The 24,926-nt window shown below is 40.1% G+C and overlaps 1 protein-coding gene across 3 annotated transcripts; it reads right to left on the reverse strand.

Annotated features, from left to right (window-relative positions):
* Window positions 1–3,437: 3,437 nt before the first annotated feature.
* On the reverse strand, window positions 3,438–24,865 carry CROT (carnitine O-octanoyltransferase). Of its 3 annotated transcripts, XM_054815951.1 has the most exons (17): window positions 24,768–24,865; window positions 23,881–24,004; window positions 18,593–18,717; window positions 17,487–17,668; window positions 17,178–17,302; window positions 14,436–14,544; window positions 12,439–12,532; window positions 12,220–12,345; window positions 11,670–11,771; window positions 10,966–11,049; window positions 10,761–10,868; window positions 10,331–10,461; window positions 8,839–8,962; window positions 6,674–6,752; window positions 5,754–5,847; window positions 5,454–5,573; window positions 3,438–4,387 (listed from the first exon to the last, which is right to left on the reverse strand). In XM_054815951.1, the coding sequence occupies exons 2-17, from the start codon at window positions 23,993–23,995 to the stop codon at window positions 4,267–4,269; spliced, it is 1,839 nt and encodes a 612-aa protein (XP_054671926.1). In that variant the 5' UTR covers window positions 23,996–24,004; window positions 24,768–24,865; the 3' UTR covers window positions 3,438–4,266. The 3 variants fall into 3 exon arrangements, 1 of the variants encoding a protein (XP_054671926.1); XR_008575788.1 differs by lacking the exons at window positions 3,438–4,387; window positions 5,454–5,573; window positions 5,754–5,847; ... (5 more) ...; window positions 11,670–11,771; window positions 12,220–12,345 and adding an exon at window positions 15,481–15,556 and having other exon boundaries at window positions 12,492–12,532; XR_008575789.1 differs by lacking the exons at window positions 3,438–4,387; window positions 5,454–5,573; window positions 5,754–5,847; ... (6 more) ...; window positions 12,220–12,345; window positions 12,439–12,532 and adding an exon at window positions 15,977–16,112 and having other exon boundaries at window positions 14,438–14,544.
* Between the last annotated feature and the right edge of the window lie 61 nt (window positions 24,866–24,926).

The following is a 24,926-nucleotide window of genomic DNA, read 5'->3' on the forward strand; positions in this document are numbered from 1 at the left end:
AATAACCTGGGTGATACCGATACTCGGGCAAGTCATTCTAGGTGGAAGAGCATGGAGCAACAGACATGCAGAAAGTACTGAAAAAGAGGTTGGGTACTTCCCTTAAGTGAAAGCAACAGGAATGTGCCCAAGGAGCGCTGGTCTCACCCTCCCTCGTTCAACAACTCATAATCCAGGTGTGTAAAGTCACACACAGAGTTGGCTTGGAAAAATAGGCAGAAACCCACCATCTTGTTCCCGACTCCTTCTCTCCCTTTCCCTATTTATACCTGTTGTTACCTCCTGGTTGCACCTGATATGCCAAGCTGAGTCTCCGGTATAGTGGGTCTTTTTGCTGCAAAATAAATAGCACTTTGGAGAGAAAAGTAGTTTCAGGTTTTCCACATTAGTTGTGAATAATTATGCTAGGAAAAAAAAAATAATCCCAGACGCTGATCTGCTCATGTCCCACTAAGTAGCTGCTGACAGGTGAATGCAAACAAAGGCTCTTCCTACCTGCTGTTGGAACTGCTGCTGGGCTGAAGCTAACACCTGCTTGTGGAAAATATGGGCTGGGGCAAATATTTCTCAGTCAATAAATTCCCATAGGCTCAGGAGGTTGGTGGGGTTTCCCTGCAAAGCCTCATCCCTTAGATGAGAGACGTACATTTGTTCACATAGCAGGTAACAAACGGGGGAAACACAGAGCTGGAATCAAATTTCTTGAGTAAACTCGTGTCAGCTTTAAAATAGGTGTGAGGCAGATGAGATTTTGAATTTGACTGGCTTTTCATCCTAAATCACTCTTAATGTCTCTCAAGCTGAGTCTTCTTCTTACAGAGAACCAGGGTAGCGAAAGAAGAGCTGACTGCTCAGGCTGCGTGGTGCTAAGCCGAGTCGTGGGTTCACTCCTGGCAATGTCAGAACCTTCCTCTTGCACCCTGCACTCAGCTTCTCTGTATGTTGGTCCTCTACCCCAGAACAAATGACACTGCTCTTGCTCAGCAGCACAGGGTTTGCTCTGCAGTTAAATACACTCAGAAACGTGTTTCTCAGCTTGGCTACTGGATGTAGGCTCCTCACCCACACTTGCCCCAGTGACTGGGAAAGCAGCCCAGATTCATCACTCGGTGGAAATGCAGCACAGGAGGAACAGTTTTTCACTTCTGAGGCCATAGAAACATCACCCTGTCATTGCTCTATCACAGGTAACAGACTAGGGGCCCTACAGGTGGAAACGGCTGCTGGACTTGGTTTTAATTCACCTTCTGGTTTGTTCCTTATGCAGATTGTCTAGGAAGTGCTAGCTAAAGCCAGAGAAGGTCACACTTGCATCATGAAAGCTCGCTGCCTCTTCAAAATGCTGACAAGATTGCCATGGTCCAGAATGGCAAAGTCATAGAGCAAGGGACCCATCAGCAGCTCCTGGCTGAAAAAGGCATCTACTATTCTCTGGTCAATGCTCCAAGTGGGCCACGCAACTTGTGATAGTGGGAAGCACCTGTTGCTGAAGTGCAGCTGTACAGCTGGTTCTGTGTTTTGCACAAGACTATTAAAGATGTTTCACTACTTCTGGTGTTGGTAAAATTCTGTAAAGTTTCCTCAAACCCTGTAACTAATAAACGACACACATTTGCTTTAAAAACCCAACCCTCTTCCACCAGGACAAAAATTCATAGTTGCTCAAATTAAAGATTACACAGCAGTTGTGAAAAAACCCCACTGACTTGCCAAACTGCAAAGCAAAGGACTCTGGGTGCAGAGGGCCCCTTCGGTCCTCCAGGCGCTGAGATCTGCTCTGCAGCACGTAGCATGGGTGCTCACAGTGAAGGGATGCAACTACAAAAACAGGGAGAGGGTCTGAGGGCAGAGACACTGGAGATGGAAAGGGTTGGTCTTTTGGGGCTATGGAAAGGCTGAGTGTCCACCTAGGGAGAGCAGCAAGCTGCTATGTAGCGCACTAGTGAAAAATGGGACAAGAGCTTGTTGATGTGTTAAGGTTTCAGGGCTGTGTTTTTACAGGTTGATTGTAACTACATGTTCTAACTTTGCATTCTCTCTAAACTTGAGAGAGAGATGAGGATTACAGCAGTGAGATGTACACAAGCAAGAAACCAAGTAAGTTTTCAGAACAGCAGCCACTGTAAAGAAAGAGTGTAGCTATTGCTTCCACACAGAGGCCAGCACTCACAGGCAGAAGGAAAGTAGTGATGTGTTCCTCAACACAGATGGGCCCAAAGGACCATTCCAGGCGTGACTGTTTCTAAATAAATCCATGTGCAACCTGGAGCAGGGGAAAAAGGAAGCCTGTTGGGATTGGCAAGTGGCACTGTCCCACTGATGCAGTAGCCTGGCTCCTATTCTCGGCTTCCCAATGCACTAATGGGTGCAGCCAATTTCTGCTATTTCTGCTTTGGTCTCAGTGCCCTCAAAGCAAATGGTGCCTATCCTATGACAATGGGACTGCACAGCTAACCAGCCTGATTTGAAGTTGGAACCCTACTGCATGATGCTCCTCCTGCATTCCTTGCATGTTTTCCCAAATCCACACTTTATGCTTTAGTTCCACATGGTCCACAGAGCATAAACTTGGTAGAGTAACTTTGAATCAAAAATGCTTTACTTCTTACAAGAAGGAAATTAACACCACGCTCATGAATTCATGCATCCACAGCACTTAACAAGTAGCTCTTAACAACTCTCAGAATTTATCGTTCTCTCTGGATACACTTCTGTCTTCAGTTCTTCTAGGCAAGGCACAGACTGTCCCAGCACAACAGGAAATTCTGCTTACGCTGGTGACTGAATGCCATTTTCTCAATGATACACTTGCTGAAATAGTCTTCATTTTTCCATATTTCTGCCAGGATTTCTATGCTCCCAGAAATCCCCTCAGGAAGGAGTAGGTGCATGGAAAATGCATGCAAATAAATGCAAAAAATCACACCCTTCATCAGATTTCAGGCTATTTCAAAAGAGTGTTCAAAGCAAACTGTCCTTGTCACTCTTACAACGAGGTTTACCAACCCCCTTGAGGGGTGAAAGGTTGTAACTATCACACAGAACTTATAAAAAAAAAGAATAAAAATCATCAGGTATAGCTTGATCCAAAATCCTAATCTCTCTCACAGAAATAACAGCTTAAGGACACATGCTTCACTAACCAAGAGATTTCAGAAAGTCATTTACCTCCAAGAAAGAAGAGTGGGTTATTATAAGCACTCCAGGACAGAATGAATTCTTACTCTGTATGAGTTTTGGAAGACCTCAAATCAACCATTAAACAATGAATGGTTGTCAGATTCAATTGAGACAGGATGTGCAAGTAGTCCAATAAAGGTAGGGAAGACAAAGGCTGAAATCTCTACTTGAAGTTCATCTGTCCCCAAGATCATCTCTCTCACAAACTTTAGTTGCTACACATTAAGTGTCCACACATAAGTCAATCAATACAAAGCTGATTTTTAGAAGAATTTTATTTCTATGACAGGAAAATACAAAGCTGCTCAGACAGAGGAATCAAGTCTTAAAATCCTGAGAACTATTGAACTGCATTCAGTGCTTACTTTTACTGTGTATTATTAGTGTAAAGCAGCAGACATTCACAGCTCACTAGCAGATGAAAACTTTGAGGAATTTGGAACTCAAATGCTACTTACTGCCTTTATGACTGAGCTCCTTTTTCAAAATACTTCAGATTGTAGTGCTCTCATTCTACAAATGTAGTGGGAACATCCCCACATTCACGCATACAACATTTATTTGGTATAATTCCAATAGCAAAAATGAAAAGTAACTTACAAAATAACATATAGCCTGATGGAGGCAGCCCTTCTATTTCATAAACCATTATGAATAGGAAGCATAATCATCTAAGAGGATAATGTGGTTACTCTTAAGTATGCAGTTAAGTGCTCCACTGGAATAAACAATATCAGTAAACTACAAAGTATTCTATGTGTTGCTACTAAGATCATAAATATAAATCTCCCATAAATTCTCCACTTCCAACACCCCATCTCTGAAGTATGTTTGCATTGTTGAGGCATATTTTAATATTGCATAGTTCTACATCAGTAAGGTACTACTGCTTGCATTGTTGTTGCAAATGGCTACATTACTCTTAAATGGGTAGTTACCACAGTAAATCCCATAAAACCAGGTAGACTTCACATAGATTATTAAACGTCTTAACTTGAATATAACAGTACTCTTGAGTAGTATTTCATTTATAAGTACTACATATAACTTGTGAGCTTGCAAAGGCTTTTTACATCATTATCAACCTTACAGCTGTGCTGCAACTGTTAACTGCAGCATGTCCTGAAAACACTGGAACACGGTTCTACACAGCACTTCGGCATCAGTCTCTGGACAGGATTTCCAAGAAGAACAGGTAGCAACAATCCTATCAAACCGGAAAACAATGAAGTTACCACTCTTATCCTAGACCACGACAATTAGAAGTCACACAATTTGCCCTGCAATGTAAAATTATTATCAACGTGCTGTCTCAACATTCAGAAAGGACTCAGATCCCTAGAGCCTTCACTAAGCAATAATGTTGACACATCTTGAAATGAGATACTTTGATTTAAATATCCATATCTACATACACAGTGACATAAGTTTTTGCTTATATTTGAAAATACTATGAATTATATTTCTTCTCTGAAATTAGTTTAAAATTTAAAGGGGTTTTTTTTTCTATTTACCTAATAAAATGTAAAGATTTATCTAGTTCTATTTATCTTAAAAGCAGTAGATCAAAGCATAAGTGGTTTGTATTCTCAAACTGAATCAAATCTGCACACAATCCATATTTAGCTTTAGAAAGAAGTCACCCAAATTACACCCAAATCACAAAATACTAAGCTCTCTCAACACATTATAATCAAAGTACTTTATTAGATTTGATAAAGAAGCAATATTTTTTGTCCAGAAGACCAAATAAGCCAAAGTTGGATATTTTCATATCCTACCATTTTATGAGAAGTGAAGCCAAATGTTTTAGCTTCTCCTTTTTACTCAAAGGGGTCTGGCTTGAGTCAAGAGAGATGTGCGCGTCACTGCCAAAAGTGATGGACAGTGTGCTCACCTGTACTCTATCTGGTCTATCTCAATCAGTTGCTACTTTTTAAAAAAAACATCTTTCCATGTTAAATTTAATGATCTCTAAAATGAAAGCTTATTTTAAAGTAAGTTAAGTTCTTTTGTTCCTTCCTTCTTTCACCTTCTCCACTCTTTCTTTCTGCTTATTGGAAATATCTTGGTGCTCACTTCACCTCCGCTGTTCATCCTTCCTCCCACACGTACTTTCCCAGAATGTTAATGCCTCTATTCTCATCTACCTCACTTCTTAACCTTTTCTGACATGTTCAGCCATGTTTCTACTTTCCTCATTCTAGTTGTTAGTCTCCTTTCCCTTTTTGACAGAGACAGAACTATGCCCAAGATGAAAATTATATCCTTACCTGTCATCTCTGATTGCATAAAAAAAGCCATAGCCATGATGTACCATAGGGAGCGCAGATCCACTCAACCTAGTGTAGCCAGTCAGGCTAGTTGAAAGAACAAAATTCCCACCTCCTCCACTGTAGAACACCACAAAAACAAAACCAGCACTTTTAAAGTTAATTTAAAACAAAGTGAGTTTTACAAAAAGTTATTTTGTCCTAGAGATCAAGAAAGAAATCAGCATGCAGAAGGCCAGTGTAACAAAGTCCTTGGTATCAAGGGATACAGCCTCCCCACAGGACAACAGTATGAATTACCTAGCTGTGAAGGCATTATCCACATAAAGTTCTGGCACCGGCAGTCCTTGCTCCTGTGCTATGAGTAGGAGACCCAGAAGATGACGATCAAATCCTGTGAAATAAATGCAAATACTGCATCATTAACAGCAGCATTTCCCAGTTTTCTGCTTCTTCTGGTCTGGATAGCTGGAAGCTCAAATAGCAGCTGAAGGGACAGATAAATGACAGTCTACTAAAAACCAAGATTCATATTGTAGCATTCAAAAACACTTCCCAAATATTTGATCTACGAGGCCTTCATCACTTTCAGCTTGTAACACTGAACCCAGATACAAGTGAACTAAGTAATATAAACCCAGCACAGTTCCTGTGGAAAATAAAACCCTAGAAAACTGCCATTTTAGTCAAGGAGGAGGAGTTCCACACAGTGAAACTGGCCCACAGGCAATTATGCCAACAAGGTGAAAAGGCTTTCAGGGCCACAACTGCCCTGATAACTCATTAAGTAGGATGGAGAGAGTATGAAAGTTCATCAGGTGATTATTTCCCAGCTTTTCTCTCTCATTCATAGAATAGCTGACCATGTTAACATGGGTGGGTTAGAATTTCACCTAAATCTCTCCTCTGCCTTAAAAGACCGATTTTCCCACTTTCCAGCCAAGCATATATTTGATCAGAACATATTCTGAAATAATGTTTAGCTGTGCAGAAACAGTGAATTATTATTAAAAGTGAACATGTCTTTGGGGCACAAGGAAGGGTGCAAGGACTAGGTTTTTAGTTCCTCTTCCCAAAATTAAAGTATAAAATGATAAGGGGTAGTTTGTACTCAGGTTGAAAACAAGGAGACAGAGAAAATGTATTAGCATACAGCAATATTCCCTTTTCACCCACAAGAAAAAAAAAGGAAAAAAACCACCCTTTTGATCCCAGAGTACCTTTTCCATTCTCACAGTCTTTCCTCATTTTATTGTGCTTTGCAAACGCCTGATGCATCAGCTGTAGCTGTTGATAAGTCTGTGTAAAGTGGGGGAGACAGAATTAAAGAAAAAAAGACAGAAAAAGAAAAAACAATCCAGATAAGTAACACATCAGGAATCACAGATCAGCAAGTTCTTCCCTTTCACATTTTCTAGCACTTTTAGATAGAAGAACAAATTTGAAAGGTATATTAGAACCTCTCTCAAACTCTTTCTCCCAAATCCAAATTCCTTTTCCAGGAGAACTTGCTCATTTGTTTCCTGTATCTTTGTTCTGTTACTTGGATCACTTTTGCACTGAACAATATTCTAAACCTCATGCTCTTTCCCAAACAAGACGAAACAATGGAGATTAGCCACTGTGGAATAATCAAACCCAAAAACTTACTACAGTGCCACTTATTTAGAAACACATTGGCTTTTAAGCAGGTGCAGTTGCATTTACATGATCACAATGCCCTGGATTGGTCCAGCAGTTGGACTAGATGATCACTGTAGGTCCCTTCCAACTGAAATATTCTATTCTATCATGTTTCATGCCAAAAAAAAAAAACAAACTCAAAAAAACCACCAAACCAACAGATGAAAAAAATCTGTAAAGCACAGGCAGAAAACAAGACAAAAAAAGACCCTAATTAAAATATACACAGATGCCAACTGCATTCCCAAATTTTCTCTGCTGATTGAAATATCACTTCCATGACAGTAGTTCTGCTCAATATTATGGTTTTTTTCAATTTTATATTGAAACTTCCATATTAAAACCAGAGAGAACAGAATACCAATACATGCTTTGGTAAAGGAGGCCTAGAGAAACATCTCTAGGCCCCCAAGATCTTGGCTTCTGAAATCTTAGCTCCTACTAGCCCTCTAACTACTTAAAATCACCCTTAACCCTTTTATTCATTACACTAAAGGCTGCAGCAGAGAATGTGAAACAAGGGCAGTAGCCACTCAATTTGGATAAAAATCAAGCTACTAAGCTCACAATGGAAAAAAGAAGAGTTGAGACAAAAGCGGTTCCCCCCCCAAAGTACCTAACTTTAGGTATTTTCTAGTACCTTAGAAGTAGACTTTTAAGTATCTTAATTTCAATACAGACTGAACAGATTCAATGCTTTAAGCCCAAGAGTTCATCATAAAAAATAGCAATAGGAAGGTTTTAATAGCATTTGGAGATGCTATTTAAAATTACAAAGAGAAAAAGGCTACCGTTAGTGTTGTAAGTAACAAACCTCTATGTGTATTGCCCATAGAAGCCTGCTAATTGGTTAGAAGATAACTGAAGAGCAGGGAAAGAACAGGAATCTGTATTTGCAATAAGAAAACAGATTTGAATAATGGCTAGAAAATTGAGTTTTAAAGCTGCAGCACATGCCAAAAGAAGCCCGTGTAGACTAGGAAAATACGCTCTTGAAGACTATAATTATATCACACACACCTCCTGGAGGCCATAATCCTGTATTTTCTCAGATGCATTAGTAACATAGAACTTTGAATTTCCTAAAGATACATAGCCCTTCATCTTAAAAATCTCCTCCTTGCTTCATTTCTCAGGCTCTGTGCAGTGAGGACAAGAGAAAGAGCTTTAGTACAGCTCTCACTTGGCAAGAAAGGCATGAAACGCTCTGCCAGCCAAGCCCCAGAGGGTAGTTGCAGGGAAAAGAAAAAGGTCGCCAGTTCAGCTATTCAGAGACAAACTCTAGAATACAGCCCTGTTGCCACTAGGACACAAAGAGATTTCAATCTTGCTCTTAGACTTAGCGATTAGACTAACATTTCCTGATTTCACTTAAAAATTAAGACAAGAGAAACACTCCACAGCAGAATACATTGATTGCAACCCAGTTACTGGGGGGGGGAGGCCAGAAATCAGTGTGAATGTAACTCAAGGCACTTACATTCTCCAAACCAAAAGGTAAATAGGATAGAAAACCAAACAAGCCCACAGATGACAGCTCACCTCAGTCACAATGACCAGAGCCAGACTTCAAGCAACCCAACATTTGAAATCTGTCTCACTGGAAACAGGCCAATTCCCATTAATGAGACAACAGTTTTAAGCAGTTCAAATGACAGGCCTTCTAAATACATTATGGTTTAAGTAGGATTTCAGTATTTACACTGTCAGAAGGATCCAGCATGGACTTGCACCACTCCACTGCTTCCATAGTACACGATCTTATGGTCTCTGTACGGCCATGATAGAAACGCCTGGTCATGGCGGTTTCGTAACAGCAGCCCGGGCTAAGAATTAAAATTAGGGAAGAGTATCTCGTTAACTTCAGAAACTATATACTCTCTTAAGGAATAAAAGAGTCCTACCAGGTATCTTACATATCCACCTCGGTTACAAGTATCAGTAAGGCACTAATTTTCTTTGCAATTTTGTGTCTGAGAGCCACAAAGGAACTCTTCAAGCTTTTATGAGACAGATGACTGAAAAAGTGTCAGTGCTATAATCATACCTTAAAAAGACTGGGTTGTCATGGCTATTTTCTGCTAACTACAGATCTACCAGCCTCCAGTATAAATAAGCTGAAATTACGGACGCTTCAGTTTCACTATATATGTCCATTAAAGAAACCATCTACACCAACCAAAACCTCAAAAATTAAGAGACACACTTGAAATAAGAAGGTGTCTCAATGCATTTATAAGGAAAAGGCTCAAATCATTCTCTGTTGCAGACTGACACCCATCCAGCTTTTACCCAGAGCATCCCCTGCCCTATGACAGTCTACCATCTAATATACAAGTTACAAACATCCTTGTGTGTTTAGAACAGACTTAACAGGCTATTTTAGTCAGACAATTAATTTATTCCAATGTTCAGCAAACTGAGATCTACCAACCTTTCTTATGATGAGACAGGCATCTCCAGTGACTAAGCACCATGCTCATATGACAAAACCCTCCTTTTCTGAAGCAAGCAACACTTGCCATGTCTGTAATGACTTATACAAGCTATAATCTGTGCTAGTTAGCAAACAGAAATTTGGGAACACCAATACCAGGAAGAACACTGCCTTTTACAAATAATACAAAATAAAATGACACACCCAAAAATGCAGAGTCAGGCATTTGGAGGGTCACTATCTCTCTTATTCTGCCCAAACCTTCACATCTAATTTTGTTAAAGAAAGTGAGACACTGAGGTTTGTGAGGCCTTTTACAGGCTTGGAAGACTAACCATTTTACTGATGGCTGTTACTTGCTACAGATAAAGCTTTCTTCTCCATCTGAGCAACTATTTGACACTGAAGAATCCTGATCCATTGCACATTTAGTGTTTGCCCATATATGTACTTCATACATCCTAAACCCATGTTTTCATGGATTGTCTTCTGCCCTCCATTCCGCAATGCATACGTGCATAATCCCTATGGGCACAAGGACACAATTCTGAAGCCAAGAGCACAAGCCCCATGGAGATCAACAGTGCAAAACAAGGCCCTATGCAACTGTTAATTTAAAAAAACCCCACAACTTACTTCATTCTTATGTCACCACACCAAATTACTCACTGGCATTGTAAGGCCATTGCATTATACCTCCAGATCCACTTCTTTACTAGTTCTTTTATTCCTAATCTGGGTAAGGAGATTTTCTTACCGTCCGTGGCATTTGTAATAAGCCAGCTGAAGGGCAAGCTGCACAAATGTATCAGGATGAAGTTTCCTCTTTCTAATCAATGCTTTGCCAAAGGATGTGAAGGCATAATTCACTAGCTGCAAGTCAGATACCTGTCAAACCACAGGAAGAAAATAAACAGAAGTCAAGAAACCACAAATATCACAACTTGCTTCACTTCAAATAAAACATGTTCAACATAAACCAACAATGCAACAAATTAAACCATGGTGTTAAATCCTCTGACCCATCAATTAATCAATAACATATTAACTCTTGTTCTCCAGCATGGAGAAAGGCCAGCTAAAACCATGCAAATAGCTGCATGGTGAGGGGGGAGAGGAGGGAGGGGAAAAAAAAAAAAAAATAAAAAAAATCAGTGACAATTAAGAGAAGCAGCAAGAAATTCCACCTTTTTGTAATACAGTTCTTTAGTACATCCAATTTCATCTTGAATTTTTTGATCCACTGTGAATACAAGTTCCTCTGGCACTGGAATATCCCTCATTTTATCTGATCCCTGGGAGGATGTAGACAAAAAGAGAGAAAGAAAACAGAAAGTGTTATCCATAGAAAAGACACTAACTAATACATTTGAAAGTTTCAAGGATAGATACCTTCCATTTTCCTTCATTTTCAATGATCTTCTCTTCGACATAAGATAACATGGTAATTAAAGCCATGGCATCAAAAGGAGAATGCTAGAATCATATAAGACAAGGTATCACATTATTTGCGTAACTGCAAGAAGTTCAAATTGATTTTTCCCCTACCCCAGTCTTTTTCCTGCAGACCAACAGCTTTACTACACAGTGTTGGACTTGTTTTTCTAGTTCTACAATACATACAGAACTACTGTAAGTCCACCCACTGTTGACTGCTCTGCAGCCAGATAGGGAGGCACAATATACCACTGCTGTGGAAAAGCAGATTTCAAGCAAGATGTAGGCCCTGCTGGCCATTCAATAACAAGTTTAAAAAAAAAATAATCTGAGTTTAAAAAACACAGCTGTTCAAATAGCTACATAATACAAAGAGCTAATTTTAAGTCTTCTTGTGCAATGTAATTTTTGTCTTTGGAACTCCCTCATTAAACACTTTTAGAAATCAGATTATGATTTCAGATCTCATGTTCTTAATTCAAGTATGGTGTAATATCAAACACTGTGAAACCAGACTGCTTTTGGAAACTTACCAGACAAGGTGTCTGGTAAACAAGGCTACACTAAAGAGAAACAGGTTAAACATTTAAATTAAGGGAAAACTTAGTAAATAAATACTTTAAAAGGTTTATAAGGGGGGAAAAAAATTTTCAACTTACATCACAGAACGCACTACAGGTTCCATTGGAAAAGAATATGCTATTGTAGGATTTATCTCCCCAGCGTGCAGTCGGATCACCTGTTAGCCCCAGCCTTGTAATCTAAAGCAAAAGGTACACACTATGAGTTTTAAACACCGAGTACACTAACACCAAGTACAGTGCCAACCTCTGTTGGTTAAATCAAGCCTACATTAAGATGGTAAGAACTCCCTGAGAGATAAGACATTTTCTTCCAGTTGAAGATGAAACATGATTATAGGCCTAAGGATTTAAATTAAAGAGTGAGTACTATATTTTTGAGGACCCTGAAGGATAGAGGGCTAAAAGATTATGAAGGTAGATTTCAGCCATTCCCACTTCCAAAGCCCTAACAATACAACCTACTTCAGTAAGTATTCCTATGGATCAACAAGAAGCATGATCTGCATATTTATCTGCTTCATTTTCACTGTTCTGAAAAAGCAAGAAGTGCTACTTCTGCATATATACAGAAGAATTTTTTTATATAAAGATGATCAGATATGAATTATCAAAAGTCCTTAGCTACCTCAGTGTAGTCCTCAGGAGTTGCATGGGGACTAGAATCATCAAGGCAGACCACAAACAAACTTCTCTGAATTTTTTCCAGAAGAGTTAAGTTCTTTGGATCAAGATCAATCAAATATTGACGTAACTAGAAAGCATAAAAAGACAAAGCTAAATGAAATGACACATTTCCAACGATCACAATGCTTTTCTCAGGAATCAACTGTTGAAGTATTCCCACCTCTGCCCATTTTGTCCTTTCGTTGCTTGTTAAGGCTGCCACTCCCGGTCCCTCTGGTTCACTATGGCATCTTTTCTGTATATAAGTAAGTTGCCTTTAAGAAGATTTCAAAAACTGAAGTTAACAACGAACATATGGAGAGAAGGTAAAAGTCACCCTTTTCATCTCTCTCTCTTTCACGAAGCTGGAATTTTGTTTCCACATTCACAAGCTAATGTGAATTTTCAGGAAGTGTGAATCAGCTTGCTCAGACTCTAAGGGCAGCTGAAGACCTGCTCTGGTTTTGGTCTGTAACGGTTAATTCAAATTCCAGCTACCAGCCCAGTACAAACTTCTATGTGAACAACCATGATCCTAAAGTGTTATTATGTAGTTAATTTAAAACTAGATTTAAGACTTCAGCAGTATAGGTCAAACCTTCCCAAGCAGCAGACATCTGCAATACTGCAGGTTTTACAGCAACTAATCAGATACAAGGGCAAAAATTCCACTGAAGATAAACCCTGAAATTTAAAGCAGAACAGTAACTACAATACATCCTAAATGTAGAGACTGAACCACACAAGAATACTTCTCTTCCTACCTTTCCCTTGCATCTTCCCTTTGAAGAGCTATGAGCAGAGAGGTATTTTTTAGCTCTCAAATTCAGTTTTTCACATGCTACTCTAGGTGTTAAAAAACTCCACAAATTACAGGCGTTTGATCTCGCTTGTCCTTTGTTCTGACACTCTTGCCCATTAAACTTCACTACTGGTCATTAGTTACACATTTGTCGAAAGTGTAAGACACCAATGATGAGGTTATACAAAAAACAAACAACGACAAAAACTTAACCACAAAACCAAAACCAATCTGCCCTTTCTATAGGCAAGAGAAAGCTTTAGGGCTTTTTGTCTGTATTCCAGGCATTCATTTCTTTGTTACTTTCTTGATCTAACAAGTACAACTACAGAAATTGGAAATACATGTGTTGAAATATCTTAAGTATTAAAGTACCAGACTTAAAAAAAAAAAAGCTTTTTGAGTTTCTCTAACTAGTTTTTGTCTTGCCCAAGGAATTTGGCCATCCACCTTTTGCCAATTTAGTTACAAAAGTCTTCTGTTGTGCTCTATAAACAGCACTTTGCCAAATGCAGTAAGTTATTACTAGAGGAAATGCACAACCCCTCTTTAGTAAAGGCATGCATATAGATCCTAAATTCATCACAAGAGACTTATGCTGAAACTACCTCTGTATGTGACATCAGAGTTTGACCAACAGAGCAGAAAACCTTGTGGCTACAACCGTATTGCCAATTTGAAAATTGGGAGATAAGAGATACAGCATGGAAAAGCTTTAAATGCTGCTAGTTGCACTAGTATTCAAATTTACTATTTAAAGAACCAAATTCTTTCCTTTGCAGTAGGTCAGGAGTATGAAGAGAGTCACAAACATGGCTGGTTGTCACAGGTCTGGTGCAAAGACAAGAAATGCAAGTGAAATGCTGCTGTACTGCACTGTAGCTAGCAAAAAATCAACCAGTGTATACTGCAATTTTGGACTCTGCTGCACTCATCAACAAGAATTCCAGTCCCTCTACTCTTGAGAAAATTGACCATGGGTCTATTAGATTTAAATCAACATGACAGTGGTGCTTCATCTTTGATAATGATTAAGTAGCAATGAGACAATTATCAACGTGAATTGGTCCTGAAAGGAATTATATTACTTATAATCCTAATAATTCCATGTCAAGAAACTTCACGCACTGAAATATCTTCACTGAGCCCTTTTGCGTGATGTTCTATGGGTGTATTACAACAGAACGTAATTGTTATGCTTCATGGCAAGAAGATGCCATCCACTAAACAAGAATGTACTCAAATCTGAACCCTCAACTAGAGGAGAATCTATAGCCTCTCCACACCTAATTCTTCGGGGTGAAGGGGATAGAAAGATTGTCTTTGGTATGCAGCTTAAATAGGACAACTCATTTGAAACAAGGTAGTTTGAAAACCTGAAAATCTCTGAAGGAGTCACCATATTGCCTTCATGTATAGCATCAAATGCAAATACTCGACCTCGACACAGGACTATTAAGTGAGATGGGCATTCACCTTCAGTCTCTGAAATGAAACAAAAACCAAAACATAAAAATCCAACCATGGGGATAAAGCGAGTTACAGATACAGGAAAAACACAAGTCCTACGGACCTATTTTTTGTTCAAAGTTAGACAGACTTCATACAGTTAAAAACAGGAAAGAAGAAAAAAGAATAACTTTTGAAGTCCAATTGCATGATTCTATTTTCTTAAAACTATTAGAGAAAATACACAGAAGTACATAATTTTCACTGTTATTAACTACTTCAAGTCATTGTCATGACATAGTAGCAAATGTTATTTATTTGTGTATCTTGTAGGCAGGAACACTTTCTGCAGAGTACTGCTTGCTGAAAATTGATCTAGCAACATTTCTCTCTTGCCTAAGTTTTGTTTGGGTGGTTGGTTGTTGGGGGGGTTTTTATTAAAAAAAGGAATGAATATAATGCAGCAAGCCTGCTGCTAAGACACTTTGCAGATGACTGAGTCCTTCAGTTTCAGTTATGCAGCTCAAGATCAAGAGTCACTACTATGTCAATCAGACCTGATCTGAAATCTGCTCATCCGTAAAAAGGGAGCACTGACACAGAATTTGGCCACTATACAGAAACACAAATGGTACTGGCCCACACTAGGCCAGATACACTTGCATAGCATTGCCTTATTGAATCCATCTATCTGGAAAGAAGACTAAATAAAGTTGGAAAAAATTCTGACAAAAACCAGATGTCAAAATCCCAAGAAATGTAGCTCCACATTTCTCAAACTGAGCCACTGCGCTACATCTCTTCTAGTCCAGTACTCCGCTCTGGGGGGGGGGGAAAAGAGGTGTATGCTACTTTACCCGCAAGTATTCAACTGAAAGGGCATCAACAGAAGTCTAAATCTTAACTATAAGGCTTTTACATCTATCTTTATGGTCCTACTTTCTGAATCAGATAATACAATTCAATACATACCTGATTAAAGACATTCTAGGGTGCAGAATTTGCCATTTCATGTAAACCTCACCTTCATAGATCAGGAAATTAATTTCTAATATAACAAAAAATCAGAAGGGATGACAAATTCACTTATTTTAGGTAGCCTCCTCCTAACCTGAGCTGTCTAAAGCAAAGGGTAGAATTAAGCTTGGAAGTTAACATACCTAGAGTTAAGTGTCTAAGATCTCACTACAGTTGGTGCATATCTACCCAACAGACTTAATGACATCTAATGAGCTCTTCACCTGCTCTCATTAAGGTGTCTGCTGCAGGGTCAACCTAATAGCTCTCCAGGTTCCACTGATCAGGTTCTCTTGGCTTTTAGCGTGACAGTACCTGTCAAATTTTAGGTGGCCTACTCTGCAATCGGAATACCACTTCAATTGTTTAGACTATGTCAGTTCCTGCTATAGCCAAAGGAGAAAAACAGATCCTTCTCCAGATGGCAATTCCTTCTGCCTATCTTAGATACCTGCATATTTTGATGGCCCAAATCCTCCTCTGGAAGTATTCATATTTTTCCATCAATCACAGAGAACCAAGACAACCAACTGGACTAAGTATTTCATCTGGAAGTAGACAATCTACATGGAAAAGGATATCACCTGCTGTGTATGACATGAAAAATGATGTAAGCAAGACCGATTAGTAAAATTCTTACAATATTTTAAGGAAGAAAAGGGACATGAATGACAAATTGCATCTTCACAGGATAACAGCTTTGTTTATTAAGCGTGATCAAAACGGAACATTGAGTTTCCACCATTTGACTGTTTCTTCTATGTTTTGGTATTTAAACTGAATCTTCAACCGTAATGCTAAGATAAAACCCTTGAAATTTGCTTTCAACTTTGCATTTTCTTGCCATATCCTGTGGTATAGAGATTTCCATATATATATTCTATGGAGAAAGGCAATACCTCCTCCTTCTTGAATTCCTGAGTCTTACACAAATTCACATCTCCCATGATTATCTAGAGCGACATCACTGAACAACTCTGGATGCATCAGAATGTGCGTGGGAGGGGTGTTACAATTTCAGTTAGTCAACTACTAATACTACAGTATTTCTTAGTGGAGGATGAGTAAATAAAATTACACTTTTACCCTAGCTCTTCATCCTGCACCCCAGAAACTGGTGAGAGTTTAATAGAATGGCTTCAAGAAGCACTATGGAGTACTTTCAAGACTGAATATAGAAGAAGCTGACCAAGTCAAGAAACAGCACGATGACAGAAAATAAGTAAGAATTATCCCAACAGAATGTATGGAAGCACACTGAAGAAATGCATTTTGTGGAAAAAGATGCAATTAGTAATGATGCTGAAATTCTGTCCACGGAATCCACCCACATTTATAACACATGGGATTTATCTTTTTTTTTTTTTCCTTTCAATTCTTAATGCTGGCACACTTCTTATAGGCCTCAGGCTGGTAACATACAATTTGAAGCAGAGCTTTCTTTTAATCTTATTTAGAAAGGACTAAATATTGGGCCAAAAAGGGCATTTGTAGATTAGGTATCTTCTTTGCTTCCTTATATAAGCACTCAACAACCAGTATCTGATTCAGTGCTCAAGGGAGCAAGTCTTTTATGGTTAAAATGACCGTTACATTAGCCCATTAATACAAAATCATTTGCTTGTATTAATGCACAATTTGCATTTGTTTACCAGTTTTAAAATAACTGCCGATCGAGTCTCTGGTAACTCCAGGAATTTTGCAAGTGCAGAAAAGCATTCGGAATTGGTTCATGTCCAGAACAGTAGTCCCAGATCTCTCTATAGCCACCTTCTCTCTGCAGTAAAGAAGTACACCAAAATTAAGCAAGAAAGATTATACTTCTGCAAGTAAATCAAGAAAAAAAACCCACATCTTTAACTGCAAAGAATGCATGCCAATGAACATAAACATATTTTTGTGACTAAAGTACACACAGATCATTAAGATTTAGAATAAATTATTTTGTCTTAAAGTCTTACGCTCGTAATAGAGTCCAGTAATTCAAGGTGTGCCATATATTTACACATGCTCTTTCTATCTGAGTGCCATCTTTGGGTGGCCAGTAGTGTTCAATATAGGGACCAGGGCCTCCCATATTACAGTGTATTTGTGTTGCTATACGAAGATCAAGATAAGCCGCATTCAGCCACCAGTCCTCCAACTGAAAACGAAAAATATTTAGCGTCAAAATTAAGTTTTAGTCATTAATTCTCTAATAATCAACTGCTTGCTTTTTTACTACTTTATTATTATTATTTTGAATAGTAGTTCCTATATAACAGAAGGCAGGGCAATGGTTCAAAACTAACTGCCAAGGCTAACGACACATCTAGCTCTTCTATTTTCAAGCTTGAAATAAAATTCAATACTGCTTAAGACTACTAAACTATAAGTTATGATGAAGAGTTCTTCCCGGATATTCATCATCTTAAACTCCTGCAGGTGTCAGCTGTGACTGCTGCAAACATCAGACAGATTATACCATGAAGAATGGAAGGAAAGGAGATTTGTGTGAGACAGGATCTGGGACAGACAGTTCATAATGCGTTTCTTCTATCATCATCTGAAAATCCCCACTCTAGAATATGTCATGCTAAGATTTACAAAGTTCTGATGAATTCCACTTGGTAATGACTCCCATTGTATCCCTTTCTCTGTTGAAAGAGAACTTTAAAATGCTACCACAAAGCTTTCTTCAGGAAAGAAAGGGATAGAGATCAAGCTCTAAATTCCTTTTTTTTGGGGGGGAGGGCACGGACGGACAGACACACAACAGGATGTGGGGTGGGCGCAGGGAGGGGTGTGGCAGAGCAAAGAGAGGGGGAATGGAGGTGACAGAAGGACAGACAAAGCATTTAAAACCCGGTAGGTTACTTAACATTTCTGTTACTGAACTCTCTTCGCCACCCAACTTTGAAAAACACAAGTCACATGTATATAAGTGAATGTATTCATATCCATAGGCCAAGCGGCAGATATAAGGGAGATCCTAAGATAAAAAAGCTAAATGGCTCTCAAAATTATATCCTGAACAACCAACTTTCCATAAATTGCATTATGATTTCCTACATATCTAATTACATACCCAATTCCTTCTTGTTTTAGCTCTTTCCAGTAATTTCTGATGCAACTCTTTCCCAATCCCATTTTCAAATCTTTTAACTATATCCTCAGTTCTTTGATATTCTTCTTGATTTAGAAATGGCTTCACTGTAAAAAGGAAATGTTTTTTGTTTTAAAGACAACTGCATACTGAGATTTATTCCAAGATTCAGATATCCACAAGCAAGGGATTAGATGAAAATACTCAAAATTTATTTTTCTAAAACAAATATTTGAAGGGAAAATACATTTTAAAAATCTGTAAATAAATCACAGTGTGTTCTAATAAAACATAAATACATACTTTTAAATAAATACAGATGTTAGCAGATGAAAGCAATTACTGAAAACCTGAAATACCTAACAGATAACTAAACCAAATATATTTAAAACTGTACGCTGAAATATTATGGAGTTCTGCAACTCCATCAGCTGCCACAAAACTCACTGAATAATTAAATATACATAAATTTTGAGCCATATATGTCTGCCACCCTACTGCACCAACCATAAGCTGCTTGCCTTTATTTTCAAAAGCCCATTTATGGTCTACAAGCACCCTGCCCATCAATTCCCATTCACTGTCCCCATGTTATGCCTACCTTTGGATGAGTGATGGCAGTTACTACTACTCCATTTTTATATTTTAAAATACTTTTGGTTTCTCTCTGATCATGTGCCATACAGGCCAAAGTTCTCTGTAAACATTTTCAAAACTACTCATTATTTTAATCTAACACCCTCCTTAAAGCCTTTTACCATGAAATCTATGGTCAGTAACAGTTTCCCTACATGCACATCTCATTATCTTCTTACACTCACCTACTGTATAACATATTTTCTGTTACCTTTATACTTAGATTGTGAAGTCAATGGCAAACAGATTGGGAGGCAGGGAAGGGAGGAGTTTCGGCTGATTCAATGCCTACGCAATGAAGTCTGATTCATTTTTGAGGCTGCTGGACACTACTGTCAGTTAACTTCTTGTCTGCCTTGCTAGTGCTAACCCTGTGATCTACTTACAGCTGTTAAAAAACAAGGAAGGATACTTGTTTAATTTTTTATACTTGTGTATCTATCATCTCTAATCTAGCTTTTGCAAGAGAAATAGAGTTTCAGGCTGAGCAAGGTCTCCAATACTTACCTATCCTTGCAGAATTAAAATCTTACTTCCTCACAACTGAGTCTTGCTACAGTTATGATTGCTTGCCTGCAACCACTACTTTTTTCTTCTTCACAGATCTACTAGAGATCATCTAGTCCAACACCTCATCTCAGCAGGGTCAGCTACAACAGGCCGCTCAGGACTGTGCTGGGTTTTGAGTATTTCCAAGGATGGAGACTCCACGATCTCCCTGACAGCAACCTGTTCCAGCTTTTAAGCACCTTCACAGTAAAAATAGATTTCTTACATTTAAAAGGAATTTGTTGTATTTCAATTTGTGCCCATTACCTCTTGTTCTGTCACTGGATACCACTGCAATGTCTGGCTCAGTCTTCTTTACTCTTCCCCATTCAAGTATTTACACGAATTGCAAAGATACCGCCTAGAGCCTTTTCTTCCCCAGGCTGAACAGTCCCACCTCTCTCAGTCTCTTCTCACATGTCAGATAATTAATTGCCCTCACAGCCCTTCGCTGGGCTCACTTCAGTATGTCTGTGTGTTGCTTGTACTAGGGAGCCCAGAACTGGACAAATCACTCCAGGTGTGGCCTCACCAGTGCTGAAGAGAGGGGAAAGATCACCTCTCTCTACCTGCTGGCAACACTCCTTCTAACAGAACTCTGAAGGCTGCTGGCCTGCCTTGCTGCAAGGGCACATTGCTGGTTCATGATCAACTTCATGTCCACCAGGACCCCAGGGGCCTTTTTGCAAAGATGCTCTCCAGCCAGTCGAGCCCCGCTTGTGCTGGTGTGGAGGGTTATTCCACCCTGGGTGCATGACTTGGCATTTCCCTTTGTTTGTTGAACTTCACGAGGCTCCTGTCAGCCTGTTCCTCCGGCCTGCCAAGCTCCCTCTGACGGCAGTAGAACCATCTGGAGCATCAGCCACTCCTTCCAGCTTTGTATCATTTGCTAACTCAGAGTGCACTCTGTCCTATCATCGAGGTCATTAATGAAGATGCTAAATGATATTGGACCCATGGGTTACACCATCAGAGACTGGTGTATGGAATATGTGCTGCTGATTGCAAACCTTTCAGCCCAGCAGCTGAGAGTTTTCAGTCCACCTGACTGTCTGCTACCTAGTACATACTTCATCAGTTCATCTATGAGGAAGTTTAAAAAAAAAAAACCACAACAAAACTTTTGATGTGCCAAAAGCCTTGTTAAAGTCAATATAAACAATATCTAGATGTAGCTTGAATTGCATCACCATCAGTTGTGAACACAAATGAAAAAAGAAGTAACGAGAAAGGGACATCCACCTATACCATTTAGCAGTCTACAACATTCACTACTCCCACACTGAGGGCAGTCCGATACTCAGGTTTCCCAGAGAGTGACCTTACTACCATAAAATGTTGTAAGAGAGGGTGATTATCCTCTGTTATTCAAGTTACAAAGTCATTACAGAGCAACATGCACACAAGAAAGAAAATAAGCAAAATTACTGAGTTCTGTTTCCTGTTTGAGGGATGGCCAAGATTGCTAGTGGACTGGAGCATATGATAATGAGATGAAGCTGAGAACTGAGTTTATTCAGCTTAGGAAGAGAATGCAAAGGGAAGACCCTGTTGCACTCTGTAACAACTGAATGGAAAGGCATAGGAAAGATAAAGCATGGCTCCTCTCAGAGATGGACAAGAATAGTAAAAGAAAAAAATGGACTCAAGTTGGAACACAGGCAATTTCTGACAAGGAAAATGCGAGTTGGTGGTTTGGGGTTTTTTTTGTCATTCTTGGTTTGGTTTCTGTTCCCCCTCCCACAATCATGAGGGTGATCAAACACCAGAACAGGTCACCCAGACAGGCTGTGAAATCTCCATCCTTGCAGATATACAAAACGCAGCCAAGGAAGCCTGAGCAACCTGCTGTAGTTGGACCAGCTTTGAGCAGGGATCTGATCTAGATGAACCCTTCCCAACCTACGTGATTCTATACAACAGAGCCTCCTTCTAGTTAAAAACTATTTGATCAGATGTAAAAGCAGCACTATTAAGAAGGAGCAGAACTCATCCCCTTTCTCACTACAGTTCAGTGAAACTTCTCTCTTGCCATTTTCTCCAGGCTCACAGATCTTGTCTTCCTTTCCCAACGGATCAGCTCCATCCATGAACAAGAACTATCCCATGATGACATCTTCAGTTGCATAGTTAAGGAACCCTCTAGAAAGCTGGAGCTTTGGGTTTTCATACTCTCAGGCTGAGTCCGAGCTTCTGATTCTCAACCTCTGGGGTGAGCTGAAAGGCTAAATAACACGGCTACAGCCACCCTCCCTGCTCAAGGCCTACCTTCAAAACAAGGTTAGTCATCCTGAATCCAGAGCAGAGACAGCTACTGTAAAGCCCTAAATAAGGCACCTTCTGAGACATACTCTGTCCAGCTTTTCCAGTTGACTGGCTTTAAACAGACAAGTGCTTTACCAACAGGTGCATTAACTAATTTTTAGTGCCTGGGATCCTCCTACAACCAAAGACAGACAGGAGTTTCCAAGGAATGATTCACAGTTATCTATGAAGGGTCATTTGGAGCTTCTGAATTATTCTTCAGAAGCACCTCCCTTCCTTCACTCACCTTCACAGACTAAACAAATGAAGAGCTTAAGCAATGAGAATCACCAAGCCAGTGTCTAGAATTGCTCGCTGCGCATTCTGGCTTTAAGTCATTTGAACAAGGAAAGACTGGCAGAACAAAAAATACTGGGCTAACTTTCCTCCAACCTCCAGTGAGACTAAAGGAGATAAACAATGATGATCAAAGTTATAAAATGACATGTACAAGGAACAGAAGTAGGAATTAACTTCAGCATGGAAAAAGGGGACATGTGATAAGGTATTTGTGAAAACACAGATCAAAATCAGAAAACAAGAGCAAACAAATTCACTGTCGGATTTTATCACTCCATGAGAGAGTTATTTATTAACTTGGAGAGCAAGCTGGGTTTACAAGACTAAATTCTAAAGAGCAACTCTTTTATTGCAAGTTCACTACCACTGCAGCACAACTTTAGTTAATCTGCATTACAAGAAAAAGTTTTGCTGACATGCATACACACAGAACACTTTTTCTCTAAAGCTACCACTTCAATGTTTTGCATCAAAACATGATGACGTGATGATGTAAGCAACAACAAAGAAAACCTATGACCATCTACCGGGCCATTTGCACTACACTTAGAATAAAAGGGAACTCAGAGTGAACTTAGGGATTTCTCTTTTGGGAAATGGAAATTTTGGTGTAATATGTTTCTGCTAAGGACAGAACTCCAGGTCTTACTCTGTTAGTATTCCTATATTACAGGTCAGATAGTAAGACACAAAGCAGATGTTCCAGAAAAAAGCTCAATGTCTCTGAGTTCTGAAAATTATTAAAGAAACATAGGAAAGTAATCTTAAGACACTAGGTAACGTATCCTTGTAATCCCTGACATTTCAAAGCCTGATATAATAAAGAACTAACCAGTTCTCTCTGCTTTATAAACAAAGCTAGATACATGTGCATTGATGTTGTTTTCAAAACTTCTCTCTCTTATGTTATCTTCTTTAGAGAGCAAACATTTTTGGGCAGAAGTTATCCAAAAATGCCCACCCACTCACCACTGCCTTTTCCTACTGCTTAGTTAATAGTATTGGTGAGAAAGAACAACATTTAAACATGAAAAAGCTTGAAGTAACTTTTTTTTTCCAAAAAATCCTGGACAGAGTCATAAACGTGCAAAGTAATCATTATGCAAAACAAAGTTTGTAGATGGAGAAATCTCTTTCATTAGACCAGCTGATAGAGCTGAGAAACAAAACCAAAACCTTAGGGGGGGGGGGGAAAAACCCTCATACCAGAAAGTTAACCTTCCCATATGCCCAATTCCCTTCCATGCTAAAGAAAGGCAAATAGGGATAAAATGGAAACTTCTACTCAAGCTGCTCTGGATGCTTAGTTTCCCATTTTGGAGCTGAAAAAAGACCTTTTGCATTCTAAACTTTTCTGGATCCCCCATCCTAATTATATCAGTTCATACAAGCTGTCTCTACAAATCACCTCACAAACATCTTTAGACTAGGCTGGTTACAACAGCAGACACCAGGCTACTATAACAATATTAAGTCATTACCTGCATCAAGGTATTTACTTAAAGATTCATCAAGAGGAGGTACAGGCAGGGAAGGCAGAGAATCTTGGTACTGAAATGTTCGCTCCTCAGAGGATTCAAGCACTTGCTTTTCCATGATGCAGATCTGTAACACAGCATTAACAGTCTATTAATAAAGCCTAAGTTTGAGACAGATGATGTGTCTCCCTATACCGTTTTCTTTTTTGCCCCAGCCATTTACACGGTAAAAGACACATATCAGGGAAGCATCCACTGACAAAGCCAGGATCGAGGATTTCTTGTTGGCCTGAAGCTGCAAGAGGCATACACACAACAGGGGGAAACCGTGACCAGGCAGCTACCGATGCTTTCTCCGGATATATGGCGATTAACAAACTCGAGGCCTGTTGCTTTCTCTCCCGAGGAGCAGCCATCCAGCCCCGGGACATTCACCAAACTGAGAACTGGGGAAAATCAGTCGCACGGCGACCCCGACCCAGCCCTGCCAGCGGCCGCCATTACGCAGCTCGCCGCCCCCCGCAGTCCTCTACCCAGGCCCCCACAGCCGCAGTAGCGCCGAAGGGGAGCGGCCCCGCCAACAGCGGTCCGAGCCCCCACCCGAGCCCCGGCCGCGTCCTCCCTACCCCAGCGCTCCCCGCCTGGCGGAACAGCGGCCCAGAGCGGGACAGGGCCGAGCAGGGCCCGAGAGTGTCGCCGCACCACGGCGGTGCTTACGGCAGCTCAGGGTCCGCACCGAGGAGCTGCCCAGGAGAGGCCCGGGTGGACGGGGCCGGGACCGGGGCCGGGGCCTGGCAGTAAGGAGACAGTCGAGTCGCCGAGCCGTCCGCACAACCCACCACCGCGCAGCCCCCGGCCGAGGAAAGAGGCAGATAGAGATCACCGCTTACCCTGGCCAGAACCGACCCACTACCACCGTCTCAACCACCTCTCTGCCTGCCTTCACCTCTGCCCTACTTTCAAGCGCGCCCGGAAGCCAGGCGGGGCGGGCGGGGCGGGGCGGCTGTGGGGAGGCGGTGGTCGGAGGGGCCGTGGCTCTGCGGGGGTGG

The sequence above is a fragment of the Grus americana genome, chromosome 2 (assembly GCF_028858705.1).
Source record: "Grus americana isolate bGruAme1 chromosome 2, bGruAme1.mat, whole genome shotgun sequence".
Taxonomy (NCBI): domain Eukaryota; kingdom Metazoa; phylum Chordata; class Aves; order Gruiformes; family Gruidae; genus Grus; species Grus americana.